Consider the following 21,709-nt stretch of genomic DNA (forward strand, 5'->3'; position numbering starts at 1 on the left):
CACCACAGCATAATGGTGTAGCTAAAAGGATGAATCACACTATTGTGGAAAAAGTCAAATGCATGTTAAGGATGATAAAATTACCAAAGTCATTTTAGGGTGAAATAGTCAACACAGCTTGTTATTTGCTTAACAGATTACCATCAGTTCCTTTGAGTTTTGACATTCTAAAAAAAGTGTGGACAGGAAAAGATGCTTCATACTCTCACTTAAAAGTTTTTGGATGTAAAGCATTCATGCATATGCCAAAAGAGCAGAGGTCAAAGCTTGATAGTAAAGTCACACAGTATGTTTGTAAGATATGGTGATAAAAAATTTAGCTATAATGTATAGGATCTAGTGAAAGGAAAGATAGTCAGAAGCAAAAATGTGGTCTTCCATGAAAAAGAAAGCATAACAGAACTTGAGAAAAATGAGAAAACTATACAGGTTAGTATTGAGTGTTATATGTCAACACCAACAAGAGTTTCATGGGAAAGAGCCACAAATAGTAGAAATAACCAAAAAATAAAACTTGGGGATATAAATAAGCCTGCCATAGTTAATGATGAGCCAGATGTAATTAGTTTTGAGCAGGGTGAGCAGTTCTTTCTATTAGAGACTGTTGAACAGTGAGAGTTACTTTTGACATCAAGTGGTGTAGAGCTTCAACCTAAAAAATCTACTAGATAGCATAGACCATCTATCAGATATTCAAGTTTAAATTTTATTTTAGTTACCAGTGAGGGGGAGCCAGAGAACTTTTAAGATGTGTAAACTACTCCGAATAGAGAGCACTGGTTAAAAGTAATGAAAGAAGAGATTGAGTCATTATAAAAAATGGTACATATGATCTTGTTAAACTTTCAAAAGAAACGAGGCTATTGAAAAATAAATGGGTGTTCAAGTTGAAAAAACAAGGTGACAAGCTAGTAAGGTACAAAACTCAATTGGTGGTGAAAGATTTTTCTTAAAAACCAAGCATCGATTTTAATGAGATCTTCTTTCCAATTGTAAAGATGAGTTCCATTCGAGTGGTATTGGGACTAGCAACTAGTTTGAACCTTGAGCTTAAACAACTTGATATCAAGACTGTATTTTTGCATGATTACTTGTAGAAAGACATTTATATGAATTAGCCTGAGGGTTTTAAAGTGGAAGGAAAATAGCACTTAGTTTGCAAACTGAAGAAAAGCTTGTATGGCTTGAAACAAGCTCTACGATAGTGGTACAAAAAGTTGATTATTTATGGTGAGCCATAACTATAAAAGAACAATAATGGATCCTTGTGTGTCTGTTAGAAAATTTCCTGTGGTAACTTCATTATTCTCTTATTATATGTTGACGATATGTTGATTATGGGACAAGATACTGATACAGTTCATAGGTTGAAAGAACAATTATCTAAGTCCTTTGACATGAAAGATTTAGGTCTAATAAAGCAGATTCTCAGTATGAAAATTATCCAAGATAGGAGGGCTAAAAAGCTGTGGTTGTCACAAAAAAATATATTGAACAAGTGATTAGTAGATTTAACATGCAATATGTTAAATCAATTAGCAGTCCACTTGCCAATCATTTTCATCTGAGTAAAAAATCTTGTCCAGTAACTAAGAAATAACAACTAGCTATGTCTAGTATTCCTTATTATTCTACAGTCAATTCTTTGATGTATCTTATCGTTTACACACGGCCTGACATTACTCATGCAGTTGGTGTAGTGAGCAGATTTCTTTCTAATCCGAGAAAAAATCACTAGAAAGCAGTGAAATAGATTTTCAGATATTAGAAGGGCACTTCAAAAATGTGCTTGAGTTATGAAGTTTCATAACCAATTCTAGAAGGGTTTACTAATGCTGACATGACAGGTGATCTTGATGGTAGAAAACCTACTTCAAGGTATTTGTTTGCTTTTACAATATGAGCTTGGTCTTGATAGTCTAAGTTGTAAAAATGTATTGCTTTGTCAACTATAGAAGTTGAGTATATTGCAGCAACCGAAGCAGGTAAATAAATGCTTTAGATGAAACATTTTTTTTGAATTGGGGTTGAATCAGAAAGAGTATGCGGTGTTTTGTGATAGCCAGAGTACTTTAAATTTGAGTAAGAATGCCATGTATCATGTCAAAATGAAGCATATTGATATTAGATATCACTGATTATGTTCAGTGATTGAGGAACAGCGAAGCTGTTAAAAAAAGTTCATACTGATGAGAATAGCAGATGTGTTGACTAAAACACTTATTAGGAAAAAGCTTGAGCTTTGTAGTAACTTGGTTGAAATAGGTTCCTTGGCCAAGGTAAATTCTGAATGAAATTGCTATGGTGATGAATCTCTTCCTAATGGGGCTGAAGGAGGAGATTGTTAGGAAAGTGGGGTCTAGCCCCATGGGTTATTTGACTATTCAAAGGCCATGGGCCTTGTGTTTTTAGGCTTTCTTAAGAGAGCCATACATAATAAAAGGTGAGGGCTATTTTAAAGTGAAAAAAGAAGGTGGTGTCAAAAGCCAAGAAAAGAAAAGGGAAAAAAAGAAGCCAGAAAAATAGAGAGAAAAAAGAGAAGGGATAGTTGGTTGAACGAAAATTGATTCGTGGTCCAATTGAGCTGAAACTTTGTCAGTATGTTTATAATTCAAAGTTCTACATTCTGAACGATGAAGATCAAGTTTGAAACTCTCTAGAAACAAATCCATGGTGTATTTGTTGAGTCACTTATTTGGTGAAATTTCTCCAATTATCTCTCTAGTTGTTGATTAGCTCTAGTTTTAACTAGAAAAGAACTTTATATATCTATTATTTGATAGTAGAGATTTTTTTCTAACAATCCATGATTTTTCGCTCTATACTAGAAGGCTTTTCACATAAATCTTAGTGTATTTTATTTTTCCTACGTTGTTGATTGTTGATTGTTGTCTATTATTTTGAATTTATTGCGATATATTGTTTCTGCATTGTTGCAGTTATTGCTTTAGGCCCAACACCTATTTGATGCTCCATATTCTTGATAAAACTTCATCTCGTGAGTCTATCAAATGTATGTGATGAATACTTGATGCTAGACCTTTTGGCAAGTTGAATTTCTTGTTGTACTCCGTTTTTGTCAATGTTGCAGCATTGTTTGTGAAATCAAATATCATTGTTTACTATTGGAACTTAATAGAAGTCGTGCAAGAAAGATCTGCTTTCTAATGTATTTTCAGGTTTGGCACATAAGGAGAGATCAACGCTTGCGCTGTCTTGAACGTGCACACTCCCAAGGTGTGACAAGTTTTGTCTTCTCTCATGATGGAAGTCTGTTAATAAGTACATCTTTTGATACTACTGCAAGGTTTTAGTATATGGCCATCTCCTTTGCATATCTAAAAGTGCCTACATATGAAGCAAGTAGTTAATATAGAACTGTTTATTTTGTTATTTCAAAACCGAATGACACGGAACGCTTATCCGAAGTTAAATTGATTTGACTTTTAAAATCACCAATTTATCCGATACCTAAAGTCCAATAATCCTATTGTTAAGCCTAAATAATCTGAACCCGAAATGACTCGATTCCAAGATGACTCAAACTGTAAATGATCCAAACTTGAGATGACTTGAACTCGAAATTATATGAAACTTTTCGACCCCAAATAATCTAACTCAAAGTGACTTAACCCAAACCCGACCCACGCGATTATCACCTCTACCTCAGATCAGTTTTTTCCTTTAAATTCTTTTTTCTTTCATACTAAAATACCCATGTCCATCAGTTACTGTTTTGGTAGATGAATATCTTCCCATATCAATGGTTATATTTCGATGTCAGATACAAAATTTGATAAGTTCTATGGTTGCTTCACCTTTTGCATTTTTGGGGTGCAGAATCCATGGATTTAGAGACCATGCATCTTATGTGAATGATGCCATTTTTACAGCTGATGGAAGTGTTATTACTGCCTCCAGTGACTGCACTGTGAAGGTAAATGATCTATACATGTATTCAAATATCCAGCCCTGTTTTAGTCATTTCCTTGGTGCATAACAGATAATGCTGCCTTTTTTAGGTCTGGGATGTTAAAACGACAGACTGCCTACAAACATTTAAGCCACCACCTACTTTAAGGGAATTCTATTTCTCAATAAAGTGAGCTTATATCGTGATATCTTTTTGTTGCTGTTTGCCTTTATACCTTTACTTTACATCTTTTGATTGGTAGGGTGGTGATGCTTCAGTGAATTCAGTACATCTTTTCCCAAAAAACACAGATCATGTTATTATATGCAATAAGACATCATCAATATACATCATGACACTCCAAATACACGTAAGATCCTTAGGAATTTTAGTCCTCTTAATATGATTTCACATTGTTATGACTTACCTGAAGAAGCACATTTCCCAAGTTATTGCATTGATGATTGCCACATCTTGCTTATCATCAAAGCATATTCAGTTCTTGGGGTTTTAATGATGGGTCCATTGGGAACAACTTAAATTCACTATGGTTTTTGTTGAAATTATTAAATCATGGTGTCCTTGACTACTTCTGCCAGTGCTAGTTTTGCCAATCCCACCTTTCTGTCACGATTTTTTATCGAGTTCTATGTATCGCTATACCAAAGTAGGCATTATATGTTCTAAGTTGTAAATCGTTAAGCTATACGATAGAAATTTTGAATCTGATGGGAAAAACTAAATTTAAATTTCAGAATCTTTTAATATAGGCTTCTGAGCCTAATCTTCAAAATCTTTGAAGAACCTGGAACTTAATTGATCTAGGCAGCCATCCTTAAGTGGTAGCATCCAGCAAGTTTAAGATTCGAATCTCAACACTTGCAACCCTTTCCCTTATCCTATACTATGGCTACTTATATACCAACCAAAAAAAAATCTTTGATCACGTTAGCGAAGGTGAAGAGGATAAAGTATAGGTGTTTTGCCTTGATGAGCAAAGGTAATATTAGGTTTGCTTGTAGGTAAGTTAATATTCTGTAAACTCATTATCTTTTTGGCTCTATGCTGGTGGAGTGGAAATGGACTTTTATGATCATACTTTACTTCCATAATGGTTGTGGTGCAGGTTGTGAAAAGATTTTCATCTGGTAAAAAGGAGGGTGGTGATTTTGTAGCTGCCTGTGTGTCACCAAAAGGAGAATGGATATACTGTGTAGGCGAGGACAGGTAATTGTTGAAATTATTCTTTTAAAAAATAAAATATAGATTGTAAATGTGATAGAGGGAAAGGGAAGGAAATCTCTTCAACCAGCTCTTATTTGGCATGACAAGAAAAGGGCTTTTAAGTTTTAGGTTGGGAACTTCATGTGTTTATCATTATTGTAATTTTGTGGCAGCTAAATTTTGGTAAACTTACTAATAAAAAACGTCCTGGAAGTTCTTTTTAATGTTTCCTTTTTGGTTGACAAGGTTGGCCTGCTAAGAAATCTTGTTACATTAGAATATAAATATTAATGATTACAACTTGTTTCCCTTTGAATTTGAAGACTTGCATTTACAGGTTTGTTACATGGTAATATCCCACAATGATTAAATTTAAAGTTTGGTATGGCGCTATATTCAAGTTGGGCATCTTCACCTTTTGTAAATATATTTATGTGGTATCTTAACATGGTACCAGAAAACCACTGGTTTGTTGCCCTTATTTGTTACATGTGTTAGGTCACTCGGTTTTAGTTGTTAGTATTTGGCCTACTTGTGAGGTAGAGTGTTAAGCATTGTTATCCTGCAGCAGTTAAATTTGGAGTTTCTTGTTACCTTATATTTAGGTAGGATATCTCTGCCTATTACCGATTGGTTCTAGCTGGATGCAATGGAAGGTTAATTACCAATTTTCTTATCATTCTTTGCCCATGAAGACCTGATGCACTTGAATATATCTATTATTAAGTGTATTGACTTTAACGGCTAATTTTCTGGTTTCCCTTGGTGTCATGTTGTCTAATGCATCGCTGCATCACTCAGCTCTATTCCTTTCAAAACCGATAGCTGTCTTGACCATAGATTATAAGGTAGGGGGCCCTTCGAAGGAAGACTTTGCTTTGATTGTGGTATTTTCATTATCTTTCTCTCTTGAAATTGAATCGTAACAGTTGTTCTACATCCACTTGTTTCTGCATCCATACCACCTAGTCAACATGCACATATTCATGTTGCTTCTACCACCTTCAACTGTTGTTCTAGATCCAATCTACAAGCTTCCATCAACCTTTTTTTTTTCATGATTCCAAATTTCTTATCTTCATTCTCTTTCTTGCTGCAACAAGTGATTCTCCTCTATAAACCGGTAATACTGCCTTCGAGATCCAATTGGCTTCTGATTCTGCATATTTGGGTTTTCTTGCTGCTAGTTTCTCTGTCTCCTTGTTAACCTTTCCTTTATATTTTTCCCCATGATGACTTTTAAAACAGCATCACAAGGCACCTTTGTTATCTGTTTTTCACTATTCTGTTGTTGTTGGTTTGTAAATTCAATCAAGGTTTCCTTTCGCAAATCTTTTCCTCATCTTGTTCTCACAACTCCCATGATTCTCTTAGTTAACTCTTTACGGTTAGTATTTCCTGGAATCTTGGATTGAAACTTTTCAAGTGCTTTCTCATGTTGCAGGTGTTTCTTGTCTAGCTATTCTAGCTCTGCCCCCTACTTCTCCTTGCCCTCTAAAAAACCTTTTTTGTACCTCAAAGCCTTGAGCTTAAGTTTCTTACAACTTAAGCTATGTATTAAGCCTTCAGAGCCTAAAATATCTTCTTATAGTTGGGAAAATTTGAGAGCTACTCCTGATTCTATGCGATAAGCTTAATAGTTCTAATTCCTCGTGGCCAGGATTATTTAGGTTTTGAGGATTTTTCCCTTCTTTTTTGCTGGTGTTTTAAAACAGATAAGGTCCTGACTCTGCTACGGCAAATGTGGTCCAGAAAGCCTCCAGTGTGAGATTTGTTGCGGTGGAAGAATCAGAACTTGTGACTGCAAATAACGTTTAATCCATTTAAACTTGGACATAATTTATCGGTTAATTTATCGGTTTATCGAGTAAATATGCAGACTTGGTCGATGCAATATCCTCGGTTGTGAAGTTGGGTGCAGTTGTAATGTTCAAGCATTTGGTGTTTTCTAGGGGAAACTTACAATTGCTGCTAGTTGGTTAACAAGATTTGTCCCTTTTTGCTTCTGAATGTTACGCAAATTTTACATAAAAGTTATGTATTTTTTCGGTTTCTTTATCATTTTTTTAAACTTGCTTTTTAGTTTTATCTTGCTTGTTTTAATATCTGCAGGAATATGTACTGCTTCAGCCACCAAACTGGAAAACTAGAGCATCTAATAACGGTAAGCACTCAGTTTGAGTCTAAGTTTTTGTCAATTGAACACTTCTAGTCTTCTCTTACTTCCTCTTTTAAAGTTCTAAAATCAGTTATTTTCTTCTATATATATATATATATATATATATATATTTAAATTTATAAACTAAAATCGAAAGTGTATTTCCGTTTACATTCAAGCGAACTTTGTTCTTATTTAAATTGAACTAAAGTCATCTTTAAGAAGAAAAATAAAATTGGATAGGTGGTAGATATAGATGTTTGTTTACTATTACCATGTTGTCATGATTTGAAATCATTACTGAAGTTAATTTTGAAAGTCACATAAAAATCAAGTTAGAATAATGTATACATTCTTCAATCCCATCGTTGAGGAGAGCTTAATATCTGGGGATTCTATTCACCCTTTATACAAAAATTTCCAAATGTGAATGGGAATCCCTCTCACATTGATTGCACATGCCTCTAATTTACCCTGTTAGGGAGATATAATGGGATTTTGACAAGGAAAATATGATGAACGTGGCAGTAAAGAAGTGTCCTGAACCAAATATGCCTTTTAAGAGTCGACTGTTGATGAGCGCGTAGGCTAAGTTATGCACGTTTGGTTGTGTGCACCTGGGCCATATTCCTCCTCTTGGTGATATATATGTATATATAGTAAGATATTTAATAAATTAGAAAAAAGGGAAAGCAGAAAATTATAATCAATTGAGATCAATGCTAATATCCTAGCTAATGATATATCAGATATTATAGGGGTGTCTTCATGCATGCAGATCTTTATAGTTCTTAAGCGACAGAAAACGTAAATATCCTTTACTACCAAGTTCTCTATCCTGAAAACTATAAAAGTTCAACTTTATGTATTCACGTTGAAAAAACAAAATGAAAAGGAAGAAATCTGCATGACTGTAAATTTTGAGCATATCATGACTTGAACTGAAGTTTTAATTTTCTGAGCCCCTGCTTTCATGCAGCTCTGGCTATTTGAAAGTACCACAGCATTTTTCCAAAAATTGAAGTATCATAATAATTGCCAACAGCCTTGTGTAGAATTCATATGTATTATGTAAATCATGTATGTGCATTGTTGTTGAATTTCACAGATGGATTATCCATTTACGTAGAATATGATGCATGCTTTCATGTAACTAAAGTACTTTTGTCTAAAAGAAGAGTAACACAAAGTACAATAAAATTATATAAAATAGATTTAAACAAATATAAAAATCATAATTTTGTCAATAGTACCAAAAAAATTTTCAAAATAAAGCCAAAGAACTTTTGTACTAGATGTATTTTTCACCATTTGAAATGAAGATTAAATGATCATGGTGCAAGTTTCTTTTACTTATTTGTGCATGTATTCACACATTTTATAATCATATTTACATCTATTCGTTAATTAAATAAAAAAATTCAATAACAAACAAGGATGGATGCACAATGGGGGCAGTGGAGATGCCTGCCCCCACTAAAATCTTTATGCTCTTTAAAAATATATTTAAAAAATGTTAAAAAATTTAAATCTTTTATAATGTCCTTACTAAAAATAAAAATAAAATATATAGTATATGTAAAAATCAAAAGCTGTATTAATTAAAAATAAATTATAGATATTTGAAAAAAAAAATTTCAAGGCTATTATAAAAAAAAAAAAAAAAAGCAAATGAAATGACTGTTAGAAAACCATCAGTTTTCCTTTACTCATCTAAGTTGCAGCTTTCACTTTTTCAAATCAAGAAGGCAAGAATAATTTTTAATAGAGAGAAAGAAACTAAAGTAAAAAAGAGAAAAAAATAATAATTAAACTAAAGAAACAAATTAGAAGTTAATTATTTTTTTTTCAACAAGGTATTTAAGTAAGTAATTTTTTTATATTTTTATAATTTATCGATCAGTTAATGTGATAGCGTATTTATTTATTTTTCAAAATTTATTATATTGCTGAAATAATTTGATCGTGTTATTAATAGCATGTATATATTTTTTTTATCTTTGTCATAACGTATAGATCTGTGAACTTATAATTAAACTTGATTTTAGAAGTCGTTATTAATTTTTTTTATTTAGGTGCGATTGGTCATTTAATTATATCTGTTCCATTTTAAAAAAATATCCCAAGCTTAACTTAAGTAACTTTAAAAGGTAGATTTTGGCCTACAAAATCATTACTAGGTTCAAAAATACGATTACATGTGAGAAATGTTGTAGCACCCTCACAATGTCGATCGAAGAATGCTACTAGTTTAATTTCGTGTTATCTAAGCTTTGAAACATATTTGTATTTTTATCAAATAATTTAATATTGAAAATTGATCTTAAAGTTACCCCAATCATTTGATAGCAATTTAAAATAATTTTCTCACTTCAAGAGTATTTATTGAGACTCGTGTCCTACCTTAAAAGGGCTCTGTTATTGGATTCATTAATGTGTTTTTTTTTCAAGAAATTAATTTTGAAAACAATTAATAAAATCTTCCAATCATTTAATAAGATTTTCTATCGATGCATATCTTTCAATCGTTTGATAGGATTTTTATTGCAAAAACCTTTCGATGAAATTTTTTTAAAAAAATCATTAATTCTTCCAATATTTTAGTAAAATTTAACTCAAAAATTTAAATCCTCAAATAATTGGAAAGATTAAAAATTTATTTTTTTTTAAATTCATTATAAAATTCTCCAATCATTTGGTAAATTTCATAATTCAATATTTAAATCTTCTAATAATTTAGCAGGATGAAAAATTGTTTTTCAAAATTCATTGTGAAATTCCAATAATTTGATAGAATTCATAATTTAAAGATTTTTAAACCCATAAAAATTCTCCAATCATCTAATAAGATATCATAAATTAAAAAGAAATTATTATTTTATATATTTTAAAACATCTATAAACAATAGCATAAAACAAATACAAGTAAATAAAAATTATACCAATTGGACTAGGTCCAAGTTGGAATCCACAATAACTTAAGCTTGGAAAGGCCCAATAAAATTTTGACCAAGCTTGAAAAAAGAGGGCTGGCTAGATGATTTGGGCTTCACTATTAGGCTTGAATTTTCTTCAAGATAGTGAGCGGGCTAGGCATTATTACGATTAAGCTTCGATAGTGGAGTGAAGATGGCGGAGAGATAGTGCAGTGGTTTTGCTTTTGCTGATTGCTTTTTGTTTCTTCTCTGATCACTATGTTCCTTAACATAGAACTCTCAAATTATGTTTCTTCTCTGATCACTATGTTTCTTCTCTGATCACTATGTTCCTAATTATGTAAACCTAAAACATCATAAAAGACTGTAAAAAAACTCTTAATTTTTTTTTTACTTTTTCTCTTTTAATTTTTCTAATTGATTCTTGATTGATTTTAATTGATCATAATATGGTCTTTTTATAGACCTCTAATCCTGATTACAATAAGAAAATGAGTTTTTTTTGTTTGAATCTCCTAATCAACTTTAACCTTGGATTTAAAATTCAAATCCACCTCTTAAACCAATTCCTTTTTATAGTCTTTTTTCAATTAGAACACTTTCAATTCAATAACTTAATTAGAATTAAACCTTTTCAAGTTTCAGTAAAAAAATTCTTTTATATAAATTGACCCCAGACTAAATGAAGTGTCTACAGTTGCCCCTCTTGTGCATTTTCTGTGAAATAGGAATTGTATAAAGATATAGATACCCATTACTTTCGGATTTGATACAAAGAAAAAAATCTAAAAATTCTCATATACAATAAAAATTTACAATTTGCAACTGAAATTCAAAAATTTGCAACTAAAAATTTAAACATTCGTAATTGGAAATTTAAGAATTCTCAACTTAAAGTTCAGAAGTTCGCAATTAAATTCAAAGATTCTCAATTTGAATTTAAAGGCTTGCAAAACATTCAAGGTTCTCCCAAATGTTCAAAGATTCACAAATAAATTGAATTCAAATATTCGCAAAAGATTTAAGATTCTCAAAACTTCAAGATTCATAAAAGATCAAATATTCAGAAGAAATTCTAGATTTGCAAGTGATTTAAGACTCGCAAAAAATTTCAAAGATTCACAAAGATTTAAGATTCAAAAATTCGCAAGAGATTCAAAATTTGTAAATATTCAAAGATTCACAAAAGATTCAAGATTTGTAAGAGATTTAAAGATTCATAAGAGATACAAGATTCACACAAATTTAAAAATTCGTAAAAGTTAAAAAAATTTACAAGTTTCAAGATTTGCTTCTGATTCAAAATTCGTAAAAATTTAAGATTCAAATATTTGCAATAATTTAAGATCCAAAGATTTGCAAGTGATTTAAAAATTCACAATTGAAACACTTAAAGATTCAAATCCCAAATTAAGGTTTTCATTTAAAAATTTTAGAGATTCACATATAAGATTCAAAGGTTCGTATTCAAAAAATTTTTGAGATTCTCATCAAAGATTCACATTTAAAAATATTTTTTTAATAATTTTAAAATCTCATCCTAATAAAACCCCATTAACAAAGACTTAACAACTTCAAAAAATATAAAAAAAAAAAAGCTCATCTCATCAGAGGTTCAACAACTTTTGAAATATAAAAAGGGATTCTTATTTGAAAGAGATTAAGAGTTCATTCAAATATTCAAATCAAAGATTCAAGATTCTTTTTGAAAGGTTCTTAAGATTTACATAATTCTTCAAGATTCGCATTAAGGATTCAAAGAATTTTTAGATTCGTAAGAATTTTTAGATTCATAAGAATTTTAACTTCATAAGAATTATAAACTTCATAAGAATTTTAGATTCATAAGAATTCACAAGACTTTTTCAATTTCGCAAGAATTTCAGCTTTGCAAGAATTATCAAATTCATAAGAATTTTTAGATTCGCAAGAATTCAATTCTCAAGGATTTTAGGTTCACAAGAATTTGATTTTCAAGGATTTCAGATTCACAGGAATTTTCAAATTCGTAAGAATTTCTTAGTGATTCACATTCAAAATTTCAAGACTTAAATTCTTAGAGATTCACATTCAAAATTTCAAAAATTCTCATTTAAAACTAAAAAATTGTCATTTGAAAATTCTTAGAGATTTTGTCCAAAAGTTTTATCAATTATTCTCAACATTGAAAATACTCCTTAAAAAGGCTTCACAACTTTAAGATTCTAAATATTTTCCTTATAAAATAGTTTCCTCATAAGCTTTCCTCAAAAGTTCAAAATTTTGCCTTACGAAAATTTTCAATCTCTCATTAAAGTCAAAATTGTAAATAATGAATGTCATGATAATGATTTAAATGCTTTCTAAATGATGTAAATGTAATACTCCAGATTCTTACAATAATGTAGATGCCATACTCTAAACCATGATACAAATTTTACTACATGATGCAAATACATGTCCAAAGCGGGGATAATCGATCGAGTTCAAGCTGATACAGTATTAAGCTCAAGTTTAAGCTCAACTTCAAATTCGAGGCTCAAAACTCGACTCGAACTTGATTGAGTTTTAATTTTTTAGCTCAAACTCGATTCGAGATAGAAATCGAGCTACTTGAACTCGCTTATTTAGGCTCAATTAACATATAAAAATAGGCTTGATTCTTATATTCGACAAAAGCTTAATTATTTATGCTCAAGTTTAAACTTGAGTTTGAGATATTTTATCAATCAAAATAATTGAAATATATTAAAATATGAAAGCTCGATTAGACTCATGAGCTATTCGAGTCGAGTATAAGAATGCTCAAGCTTGGCTTGATTGATAAGTCAAACTGCCCGAGTTAAGGTTTATTTGGGTCGAACCCGAGTAGCTTGCAAGTACTAATGTATCATTTACACCCTTAGTCCAAAGTATGATGCAAATGCAATTATCAAAACAAAAGATTTAAATATTCACCAAATTATATACATGTACTATGTAAACAATGAGGCAAATATAATGCATGGAATGCAGATGTCACTAACATCAATGTCATGAAATTTCAATTAATTGTGGTAATAAGATTCTTAAGATTCTATCATCTTATCTTTTCTTTTTTTAGCTTCTTAGCACTAATCATTTCAGAACAAATTCCGTCCACCGATCCCCATTATTTCCATCATCTAATCATAATTCATAGGTTATGTCAACCAATCCATCACCATATTCATCACTTGGTCATCCCATTTGCCTTTTCAAATCATCTTTTCAGACTTCTTCCATCTTTTCATTTCATTTTTTTTTGCCCATGTCATCTTGGATTTTTTTTCAAAGGAATGTAAGAATCTTTTATGAACATTATTATTTTAATTCATGACAAATATATTGTAATTATATATTTTTTAATTTATTCTAGAGACGTAAAAATAAAAAGGATAAGGTGAATTGCGAGAAAGAGTAATCAATATAAGAACGAGTTTGATATAGAAAGAAATAGGCAAAGGAACAAATTCAAAACATGTTAATAGGATAAGTATTTAAATGGTATAACAATATCCAATCAATGAATATTTAGACAATTCTTAATATTAATCCAGAATTTTTTTTCAAAACTTATTCCATTAACTTTCAAATTACTTTAAGCTCATCAAACTTTGCCCTAGCTTTAAGAGGTCTTCAGATGTCATTGATCTTTCATATATTTGACTGCCTATTCAAATTTTAGCTCAAATTTTTTACCTAAATCATCATTTCAGGTTTTCAATTTGAGTCTTTTTTTTCTTTTTTTTTCATTTTTTTTTTCGTATTTTCATTTTTTATTTTTTATTTTTCATTTTTATACTTCATTTATTATTGATATCTCCTGCACATCAATCTCTAAAACACAAGAACAGATCACGATTTCATCATTCCATTACAAGCATGCCTTAGCTCAATGATTATTCAATTCAAGCATTCACATTTGATCAAAATAAACTTTTAAAGGTTGTAATGTAGGCTATGGTAAGGAGTAATGAAAGAAATAGATAAAATAAGCTCAAAACATATATTTAGAAAGGTTCAAACCAAAAGATCATTTGTCATCATGTGATACAACTTCATATTTTGCCACATTCCACATCATTTCACTACTTTTCTTTTCTCTTTTTTTTTCATTCATCTTATTTCTCATAAAAAAATTCTCATTATTTTGTCTCAGGTTATTTGTGGCATTTATTTTTCTTTTTTTTTTGTTATTTTTTTTCAAATGGATCTCTTATCAAAATTTACCTCCCCCCCCCCCCCGTATAGAAGGTAATCCTTAATCGGGGTTATTTAGAAAAAAAAATCATAATAGATACAAAAAGGGTAGTAATAGATGATTTCATTTTTATGAATGGTAAAAGAAAGGTGGCCATTCATCATATCAAATGTGAAGACTTTCTTTGAAAACCATGTATTGAACAAAGACAAACTCACGGTTCATTCCAAGGCATGTCCATTTCATTTTTCCATAATTGATATTTGCTCACAGATTGCTTCTTTTACTCAAATAATTTTTACAGATCAATATAAATGAGTTTTCAAAATTAAACTTTAGAATTACTATTTATCATTGTCCAAATGTTCATCATTTAGAATTTGAGAATGGAAAAAAAATACAAAAAATAGAATAGTAGTTTGAATTAAAGAGAAAATGTAATGAAATGCACCATACTTGTGCTTTTTTTATTAAAATGATAAAAAATAAAATCCTAGTACATAAAAGAAATCTTATCATTACTCTAAAAAAAGTCCAAAAATGATAAATAGCTTTCAATCAACCTTTTGTATCATTTCTCAAAACTATGCCCCTGGGTGATCAGGCAAAGAGTTTTTATTGATATTTAGCCTTCTTAATTTGTCAAAACTCACTGAGTCTACTTAAATCAAACTTTGCACCTTGTGCTTGAAAGTAGGGTCAGTTTCTATAGAATGACCTATATTTTCATTGTAGTAATCATATGTCGTATTAACATTATACCACTCGGGATAAGGTAGCTTCAATGGTTTCAATTGAACTTCAAATACCAAGTTATTATTGATCAGTTATAGGAATAACTTAATGTAAATCATAAGGATAGGATCAATGTGAGCTCTTTTTTGGTTATTTCAAGATCTTCTCAAACCACTCACTTGGTTGTTATGCCTTAAAGTTGGTGTTGTGATATGATTAGGCCCATATGTAGGTATTTGAAAGGTTGGTTGATAAATTGATGGATTAGCTAGTTGTGGAATAGGTTGGTAAGGAGCTTGCGTAATACTATTAATTATGGGCTAGTAAGCAAGATGAACAGGTGGCAGATATAGAACATAACTTTTAAATTATTGCCCTCAAAATTCACCACATGGGCTTTAACTTTTTTCTGTTTAGGCATCTCTCATTTCTTTGTACTAGTGGTTTTTTCTTCTTTAAGCTTGCCACTCTTGATGGCGTATTCAATAATCTCTCTTGAAATCATCATATCAGTGAAGTTCTTCATTGTATTCCCTATTATCTTCTCTTAGTAAAGTCTTCAAGGTACTCACGAACAATACTATAATTTTTTTTAGTCAAAGGTAGCTAAATTTGAGTAGCTATATCTCTCCACCTTTTGAGATATTCCTTGAATGACTTAGTCATTTTTTTCTGCATGCTCTACAAAAAAAAGCAATATAAAGCCAAGTCTATAATGTGCCAATATTGGATAATGAATACCATTGCCAATTCTTTTCATGAAGTAATATGAGCCATGTCTAGCTAAACATACAATCTAACGGTATAACTAATAAGGTTGTCTTGGAACACATGTATCAATAGCTTTTCGTCACTAGTATAAGAAGTAATTTTTTGCCTGTACATAATGACATAAGTTACTGGATACTTAGTACTACTATATTTCTCAAACTCTGAAACTTTAAACTTTGGTAGGATAATTATAGCAAGAACCAAACAAAGTCCGACTGCATCCATGGAGCCATAAAAATCAATTTCCTTAACTATTCATAACGTTTTTTCCAACAAGTTTATTTTTTGATAAGTTTTTGAGTCTTTCAAAGACTCGACCACCTTTAACTTCAATTTTTCGTTTTCTTTGGGATCATTCAAGTTGGAGACTTAGCTTGGTTGTATTACCTTTTTAGTAAAGATGGGGTTCATAAAACTCTGGTAATGCCCTCAATCTAATTTATATGGCATTTTTGGGTAAGTTTACCGCGCAGAGAATGTAAACTACTACGACGGAATGCCCTATGTAGATTGGGCCTGATATGGGTCATAAATAAAAGGATCAACAACATCCTAAAATGGATGGTCTTGCAGGTTGGCATTTTTTTCACGATTTTTCTTTTGTTTAACTTATTTAAAGCTTCTAAAATTTTACTTAACTCCCCATCGAGTTTTTCTTAAGCTTTCTCTATTTTTTTCATACAATTTGCATTTTTGTGTTCCATTTGTCTGGTTCTGGCTCTAGTGTTATATTGATAGTGGGTTGATTGAATAGGGTTCTTAGACGACGGAGCTATTCTTGAATCTTGTATACTACAATTAGTATGATCATATTATTAAGTGTTTAAAAATTTTTAAAACCTAAGCTATTTAAGAATCTTATATGCATGAATGAATGAATGCATTGAATGCTTGACATAACAAACTATAATGCATAAACTCATGAATGTACGTACAATAATGTATGAATGGATAAATGAATGCACATGCTAATGTTTGTCATATTATAATGCATAGATGAATGCATATGTTAATAATGTTGTATTAAAATACGACATATAACAACTTAACAATAAATAAGAGATCAAATAAAATTTTGCATAAAATTGATACAAATGAAATTTATAGAGGCCTTTCATATGTCCTAAGTAGGATTACATTCTAATAATAGGTAGACATAGCTTTAACTAAGGTTGGCTTTTTATGTTTTATTACATGTGATTTTGGTTAACTTTAAAGGATTCCAAATTGTTCCTCACGTCATTGTTCATCATAGACTAGTAAGACACTCCAATCCTCACTTATTATAGGTTACAAACGAAAAATGTTCAATTTGAGTTAGGATGTTTCACTAGCCTAGATGGAGACATGAAATCTCATGAAAATGTAGGTACTAAATTTCTCCTAAGGGACAGGGCTCGGATATCAAGCTCATGTTACGCATGTGCAAATGAATAATAGATATATAAAATAAATAAATAAATAAATAAAATACAAACAAGGAAAAAAATCTTAAATTTATTAGGTTGGGCTTGGATAATAAGAAATCATTTACTGGCCAACTCTCAATGTCATTTCCAATGAAGTCACCAAACTGTTATAACATATAAATCCATGAACCTATAGCTAAACTTGACTATAAGAGTCATCACCAATCTTTTTTTTATTTAAGTGAAATTGGTCACCTAATTAAATCTATCCCATTTTAAAGAAATGTCCTAAGCTTGACTTAGGTATTTTTAAAAGGTAGATTCTAGTCTACAAAATCATTACTAAGTTTTGGAGTATGATTAGATGTGATGAAGGTTATAGCACCTTCATAATGCACATCGAAGGATGCTACTAGTTTAATTTTATGATATTCAAGCCTTGAAACATATATGTATTTTACCAAATAATTTAATATTGAAAATTGGTTTTAAAATTACTCTAATCATTTGGTAACAATTTAAGATAATTTTCTCACCTTAGGAGTATTCATGGAGACTTGTCTCCTACCTTGAAGAGGCTCTGTCATTAGATTCATTAATGTGTTTTTTCTCAAGAAATTAATTTTGAAAACAATTAATAAAATCCTCTAATCGTTTGGTAGGATTTTATATCGATGCATATCCCATAATCATTTGGTGGGATTTTTATTTGGAAAACCTTTTTATGAAAAATTTAAAAAGAATCATCAAATCTTCCAATATTTTAGTAAGATTTAACTCCGAGATTTAAATATTCCAATCATTTAGTAGGATTAAAAAATTATTTTTACTTTAAAATTCATTATGAAATTCTCCAATCGTTTTAGAGAATTCATAATTCGATATTTAAATCTTCCAATCATTTAGCAGGATGAAAAATTATTTTTCAAAATTCAATATGAAATTCTCCAATAGTTTGGTAGAATTCATAATTTAAAGATTTCTAAACCCATAAAAATCCTCCAACGTTTGATAGGATATCATGAATTAAAAAAATTATTATTATTTTAAAAATTTTAAAACATCCATAAACAATAGCATAAAATAAATAAAAGCAAATAAAAATTATACCAATTAGACCAGATCTAAGTCAGAATCTAAAATAAATTGAACTTGGAATGGCCCAACAAAATTTTGACCAAACTTGAAAAAATAGGGTTGGCTAGATGATTCGGGCTTCACTATGTGGCTTGAATTTTCTTCAAAATCGTGAGCGAGCTGGGCACTATTTCAATCAAGCTCTAGCAGTAAAGTGAAGATAGTGGAGAAATAGTATGGTGTTTTGCTTTTACCAATTGCTTTTGTTTCTTCTTTGATCACTATGTTCCTCCACACTGAACTCCCAAAAGAAAATCCTAATTATATAAACCCAAAACAACATAAAAGATTATAAAAAAAATCTTAATTTTTTTTTGCTTCTTTTTTACTTTTTCTCTTTAAAATTTTTTGATTAATTCCTTATTGTTTCTAATTGATCATAATGTGATTTTTTATAGGCCTATAATCCCAATTACAATAGGAAAAAGGAGTTTTCTTGGTTTAAATCTCCTAGTCAACTTTAACTTTAGATTTTTAATCCAAATCCACCTCTCAAATAAATTCCTTTTTATATTCATTTTTCAGTTAGAACACTTTAATTCAACAACTTAATTAGAATTAAACCATTTTCAAGGTTTAGGAAACAATTCTTTCCCTTTTTTTAAAATAATAATAATAATAACTCTAAACTAAATATAACACTAAAAATAAATAAAAAAATTCAAAGCCTAATATAAAGTGACCTCAGACTAAATTGGGTGTCTACAATCATGTTTAAGTTTTTTTTGTTTTATATTTTTCTTTATTTTTTTAGTTATTACACATTTGACTAAATTAACTTTAAGTTTGGCAAAAATTAACTTTTATATAGAGATTATTAAACTAGTTAGAAGTTCTATCCAATTTCTTGTATGGCAGTATGTTTACAATATATGAATTGCATTTTTACTCATATATTTCAAATGTTAGGTAGGTTGATTTTCATTACCATGCATAATTGTATTTTGATTATGTCTTCTTATTCTTTATAAATTACATAAATTAAACTATTTAATTTAATTAGTTATGGAGAAATATCTTATTAAGAAAAAGCCAATTTTTGAATAATCATTCGAAATCAATACTAGTGGCATACAACATTATATAAATGAAGTTCATGTTCAATTAAATTTAGATGATCTTCCTTCAGATCTTGGGTTACAAAAAAAATTTGGACTATAACGCTAATGGTAGAGACAAGGTTCAAAAAGTTTATATTTTCAAAAATGTCTATGTCAACCTTATGAACATAATTTTTCAAAATAAAAAATTGGAAAGATATTATGTAATTTTATTCCTATTTGGTTCAAAGATTATGCTAATTGGTTGGAATATAATATAAAGATGGATGTTGCTTTTTGTTTGTGTTGTTATCTTTATAGACTGGATATTGGAGAGCAAGCAAGTGGTGATTATTTTGTTTTAGATGAATTCACAAATTGGAAAAAGAAAGATTTGATAATCATGTTGGAGGTCCTAATAGTGCTCATTACAAAGCTTAGAAGTGTTGCCAAGATTTGCTAAATCAAAAGCAACATATTCAATTTGCTTTTGCAAAATAATTCGATCAAGTACGAAAATATTATCATGTTCGCTTAACTGCGATACTTGATTGCAATCGTTTTCTTTTATGTTAAGGTTTGGCATTTCGTGGTAAAGATGATAATGAGAATTCTCACAATCAAGGAAATTTTCTTGAACTTTATAGATTTCTTACCAATTATAATGAAATCATCAATAGTGTTGTCTCAGAAAATACATCGGGAAATTCAAAAATGAAAGTACATGATATTGAAAAAGATCTTATTCGTGTTGTAGCAATTGAGACTGCAGTACCATAATGGAAGATCTTAGAAATGGATTATTTTTCATTTTACTTGTTGAATATCATGATGTTTCAATCAAAGAACTAGCTGTTATTGCTTAGCGCTGCATGGATTTTAAAAAGCAAATTATTGAATGTTTTCTGAGTAAATACATGTCAATGATAAAACCACTTTGTCATTTAAAGTAGCTATTAAAGCATTATACTCTAAGCATAATTTAATTATGTCAAGGATTCATGGGTAAGGTTATGATGGAGCAAGCAACATGCAAGATGAATTCAATGGTCTAAAAACTTTGATCATGAACAATAATGTATCTATTTATTATGTTCATTATTTTGCTCACCAATTTTAACTGACACTTGTAACCATGGCAAAGAATCATGTTCAAATTGTATTACTTTTCAACATTGTGACAAATGTAATGAATATTGTTGGGGTTTTGTGTAAACAAAGAGATGTTCTTCGAGAAAAACAACTTGATAAAGTTGTCAAGGCATTATAAGTTAGTGAACTTTTGATGGAAAGAGGTCTAAATCAAGAAATAAGTCTTCAACAAGCTGGGGACACATAATGTGGTTCATAATATGGGACTAATAAATTTGATTCTTATGTTTAGTTCCATTAATGATATGCTTGAAATTGTTATGGAGGATGGGAATAACTCGGAGCAAAAAAGTAAAGCCTCTGCTTTATTTGATTTAACTCAATCTTTTGACTTTGCTTTCAACTTGCATTTGATGAAAAATATCTTAGGGATTACAAATGAATTATTCTTGGCATTACAAAGGCGAGATCAAGATATTATGAATGTAATGGCATTAGTAAGAGTAGCGAAGCAACAACTACAAATGATGAGAGAATATGGATGGGAATCTTTACACAATGAGGTTTCTTTATTTTGTGAAAAAAAAAAAAACAATATTGGCATCCTAAATATGGATGATATATTTGTAACTAGTAGAAAACCTCGATGCAATGCTCAAACAATGACAAATTTATATTATTATCAAGTTAAGTTGTTTTACATAGTAATTGATATGCAATTTCAAGAGCTCAACAATCATTTTCATGAGATGAATTTAGAGTTATTTCTTTGTGTGACTTCTTTAAATCCTTATGATTCTTCTCCAGCTTTTGATAAGAAAAAGTTGATCCATCTTGCTCAATTTTATCTACTTCAATTTTCTAATATGGAGTTATTAGTTCTTGATAATCAACTTGAAACTTATATTATTGATTTAAGATCTCATGATAAGTTTACAAACTTGAGATGTATCGGTGACCTCTCCATGAAACTTGTTGAGATAAAAAAATATTTTGTGTATCCATTGGTATACTTGTAAAATTAGCTTTGTTATTACCAATTTCTACTATATTAGTTGAAAGAGTTTTCTTTTTTTTTTTTTTTTTGCTATGA

The 21,709-nt window shown here is 30.0% G+C and overlaps 1 protein-coding gene across 2 annotated transcripts; it reads left to right on the forward strand.

Moving 5' to 3' along the window:
• Nucleotides 1-3,334: 3,334 nt before the first annotated feature.
• Nucleotides 3,335-21,361, forward strand: LOC111283974 (suppressor of mec-8 and unc-52 protein homolog 1-like). Of its 2 annotated transcripts, none has more exons than XM_089758470.1 (3): nucleotides 3,335-5,140; nucleotides 7,250-7,301; nucleotides 8,275-8,468. In XM_089758470.1, exons 1-3 carry the CDS (start codon nucleotides 5,025-5,027, stop codon nucleotides 8,368-8,370), a joined length of 264 nt encoding a protein of 87 aa, XP_089614596.1. In that variant the 5' UTR covers nucleotides 3,335-5,024; the 3' UTR covers nucleotides 8,371-8,468. The 2 variants fall into 2 exon arrangements, 1 of the variants encoding a protein (XP_089614596.1); XR_016340958.1 differs by lacking the exon at nucleotides 8,275-8,468 and adding an exon at nucleotides 21,046-21,361 and having other exon boundaries at nucleotides 3,349-5,140.
• Nucleotides 21,362-21,709: the final 348 nt, after the last annotated feature.

Source organism: Durio zibethinus, chromosome 3 (genome assembly GCF_047325235.1).
Source record: "Durio zibethinus cultivar Kanyao isolate XHJ-2024 chromosome 3, ASM4732523v1, whole genome shotgun sequence".
NCBI lineage: Eukaryota > Viridiplantae > Streptophyta > Magnoliopsida > Malvales > Malvaceae > Durio > Durio zibethinus.

Coding starts and splice junctions, on each gene's coding strand:
- LOC111283974 (XM_089758470.1), top strand. CDS start 5,025: ATGGTTGTGGTGCAGGTTGTGAAAAGATTTTCATCTGGTAAAAAGGAG. Junction 5,141..7,249: donor TACTGTGTAGGCGAGGACAG/GTAATTGTTGAA, acceptor TAATATCTGCAG/GAATATGTACTGCTTCAGCC. Junction 7,302..8,274: donor AACTAGAGCATCTAATAACG/GTAAGCACTCAG, acceptor GCTTTCATGCAG/CTCTGGCTATTTGAAAGTAC.